This window comes from Tasmannia lanceolata, unplaced genomic scaffold (genome assembly GCF_043159265.1).
Source record: "Tasmannia lanceolata isolate RefF3 unplaced genomic scaffold, GAP_Taslan_0.1 ptg000003l, whole genome shotgun sequence".
Classification (NCBI taxonomy): Eukaryota; Viridiplantae; Streptophyta; class Magnoliopsida; order Canellales; family Winteraceae; genus Tasmannia; species Tasmannia lanceolata.
In genome coordinates this window covers 14,165,245-14,168,613 of record NW_027518680.1, presented here as the reverse complement: position 1 = coordinate 14,168,613, position 3,369 = coordinate 14,165,245, and the positions used below count along the sequence as shown (strand labels likewise).

At 38.5% G+C, this 3,369-nt stretch overlaps 1 protein-coding gene across 1 annotated transcript; it reads right to left on the bottom strand.

Annotated features, from left to right (window-relative positions):
• Nucleotides 1-368: 368 nt before the first annotated feature.
• On the bottom strand, nucleotides 369-1,601 carry LOC143865803 (F-box/kelch-repeat protein At5g15710-like). Its single transcript, XM_077375910.1, has one exon. It carries the CDS (start codon nucleotides 1,599-1,601, stop codon nucleotides 369-371), a length of 1,233 nt encoding a protein of 410 aa, XP_077232025.1.
• Nucleotides 1,602-3,369: the final 1,768 nt, after the last annotated feature.

Below are 3,369 nucleotides of genomic sequence, written 5' to 3'. Positions count from 1 at the left end.
TCTAAGTTTATAAAAGAAGGGACAAACTTCGAGGTACGTAATACATTCATAATCGTACATTCTCTAATGTTCTTTGAGCTCACTTCAGATTGTATTGTTATTGCTTCGTCTCCGCGTCTGACTTAAGCATTGGAGAGTCTCTTGGAGTCCAACTCCAATCCTCTTTCTCGTGTTCGCAGGCTGTTAATCCAGAGCCAACTCATCGCAGATCATCTTCCGGGAAATCAACTTGAAACAAGATACTATATTAATGAGAAGATTAAGCGAGACACAATAGCACGGAAGAGGAAAAATAAAACATTGAAAGCAAAAACAAATCATCAAATTTATTTTTAATTGATCAATGCATGGTACACATGAAAAACAATCTAATGTAGTCGAGGTTCAAAGAAAAACCCAAGAGATTCATGAGATTGAGGATCTAAAAGTCTAGGTGACGGATCTAAGACCTTGAGATACTTCCTAGATATATCATACATTACAACAAAAGGGTACCCCTTAATGGTGAAATAGATAAGGTCACCATGACCTGTGCATGCCAAACATTCAGATATGAGGAATAAATCACAGACTTCTTTTGGAATCCTTCCTATCCTCTTCCAATTTTGACTCGAATTGTCGAGCTGCCAGATCCCTATCTCGTCGATAAGTCCTTCCGTTCCGAGTCCACCGATCATCACCAACCTGCCTTTGTGTTCCATAAGCTTGACTATAGTAAGAGAATGGGGAAAAGGAGCCTTTAACATTACCCATTTCATGGTTTTAATATTAAACGCTACCATCGACACCGGAAAGCGGTCTAAAATGAAGTACATAACTCCATTGCTGATTGTTTCAGATGGAGAAAGAGGGCTACTCACAGGGAAGCTTTTAACTGAATACCAAAGTTGAGTCCGAGAATCATAAACTTCAGCGAATAGGCGGAGAAGTTCGGACCTTTTTGAGATTCGCGTGAAAAGAACGAACACCAATCGAAAGAACCCATTAATTCTGTCAACAAACAATCCTGGGAGGATGTATAAAGGCTTACAACGAATGAGAGGCTTGGGTATAATGTTATGAGACCTGGAGATTGGGTTACAGACACAGAGTCTGAAATTAGATTCGGTCCCATACGTCAAACAGATGAGTCCATCGCTCGCGGTAATTGGACGAACGGGAAATGGGAGAAAACGAAAGGAAAGATCAATCCATTTGTTTAAACATGGATCATAAGCTAAGAAAGAATCAGCAAGGTTTCTACTCAAAATCACAAACCAAGGCTGATGGGTATCAGGGGAGAGTTCTGAATGAAGTTTGAGAAAGTATGTAGAAAAAATGGTGGATTTGAATGATTTGGATAGAAGGGTTGCTCTAAAAATGGCTGCTAAGGGTAAAGATGAAAGGACCGTGATGATCATTTCCTCTGGAATTCGACTCCAGATTCTCTCATCTATCTCTGAATTCTCTTTCTCTTCTTCTTTTTGATAAATCAATGTTCCTATTTTCCAATTCATTCTCTCTGAATTTTCAGTTTCATTTGTTGCACGAAATGTTCCGATTTTCCAATCGGAAGGAGCATCACAGGAAAAAGTAGGAACTGAAATCAAAATGGGTTCCATGAGAGCTTTTGCAAAGAGAGGAAGCTTAGACAGTTTTGAAGAAATGGAGGTGTCTGAATTCGCAAGATTTCCCCAATTCGTAGCTCACCAGAGTGTCCAGCGGGAAAAATGGCACGCGCCATGCGAGAATCTTGCCCATCCGAAAAGTACGAGATTTTATGATATGAGAAGTAAACCTTTTGGAAGGGGAAATGATATCAGCACAACCATATTTTGATATTTTCACAAACCATCTTGTCTTTTAGTACTTAAAGAGCTGTCAAAATGGTTATTACATATTGCAGAAAGCTTTCTGGAGCTAATTAAAGAAGAAAAGACACCTGGGTTGTGCAAATGTCTAAATATGGTTGTACTAATAACATTTCCCTTTTGGAAAATTTAAGCTGTTTAATATATGCTAGTGATATTGACACTACCATGCTTTGATAATTGCACTAACTCATCATGTCTTTTATTATTCATACTGCTGTCAAAGATTAAAACATTTCCCAAATAGCTCTTAGAAGCCAATTAAAATAGAAAAGCCAAGCTGATTAAAACATGGCCACATGGGATAATATTAGTAGCCTTAATAAGGGTGATGATAAATTTGCACCCACTATAGGATAATACGCACCACTGTCATGAATTGTGGGCAGACTTTAATGCTTTTTGACGTCAATTCACATTAGAAGGGGTGCGAATTATCCTAAAGGGGGTGCAAATAAATCATCGCCCCTTAGTAAGTATAAAGAAATTAAATCCATAAGATTTTTAATCGCTGTAGAGAAATTTAAATGATAAGATATTTTGTATCTATAAACAATATACATTATCTATAGTATATAGATCTATCTATAATCTACAAAAATAACGATGACGACGACAATAATAAGGGAAATGATCCCCCCCCTCAACGCTATTTGTTAAGTTTTAAAGGCAAAGAAAAACATTAAAGGGGGTAAATTTATCCTCAAGTAATGTACCATTCTCACAAAAACCGTTAAAGTGGGGGATTTTATCCATTCAGGGGGGGATGTCATTTCCTCTAATAATAATAATAATAATAATAATAATAACAGATTTGCTAGGGTCCATCGCAAAAGGCATTTCGCGGCTGGTTTGTCGCACGTCAGACCAGCCACCTTGTGAATGAACACAACAGCTTTTGTCTCCATTCATAAGGTGGCTGGTCTGATGTGCGACAGACCAGCCACGAAATGCCTTTTGCGATGGACCCTAGCAATTCCCTAATAATAATAAGGGATTTGCTAGCCAATTTCGCAGGAATCCACTTTGCAGCTGGCTTTTGCATGTGAGACACCCACCTCAGATGAAGTAAATGAATAAAACAAAATCTGCCAAAAGTCAACATGTCGCTGTTTTCACATGCAAAAGCCAGTCACGAAAGACGTGAAATGGCTTTCCGACTAGAAAGTCTCTAATAATAGGGATTTTCTAGTGTCCATCGCAAAAGGCATTTCGTTGATGGTCTGTTGCATGTCAGACCAGCCCTCGTTAACGAAGAAAAAAGCTGCTGAAAAGTGAGCCCGTGTTGTTGGTCTGACATACAACAGACCTTCTGCGAAATGGCTTTTGCGATGGACGCTAGCAAATCCCCTAATAATAATATCAACAGCAGTAGTATGAAGCAACAACAACAATAACAGAAATGTTATAAGCACAATTCAACCATATTTTGATATAGTCACAAACCCGGCCAGCTGCCTTCTCTTCTTTAATTGGCTCCAGAGAGCTTTTTAGGGAATATAATAACCTTTTGACTCGG

Excerpts from the sequence above, each read along its gene's own strand:
- LOC143865803 (XM_077375910.1), bottom strand. The coding sequence starts at position 1,601 with ATGGAACCCATTTTGATTTCAGTTCCTACTTTTTCCTGTGATGCTCCT.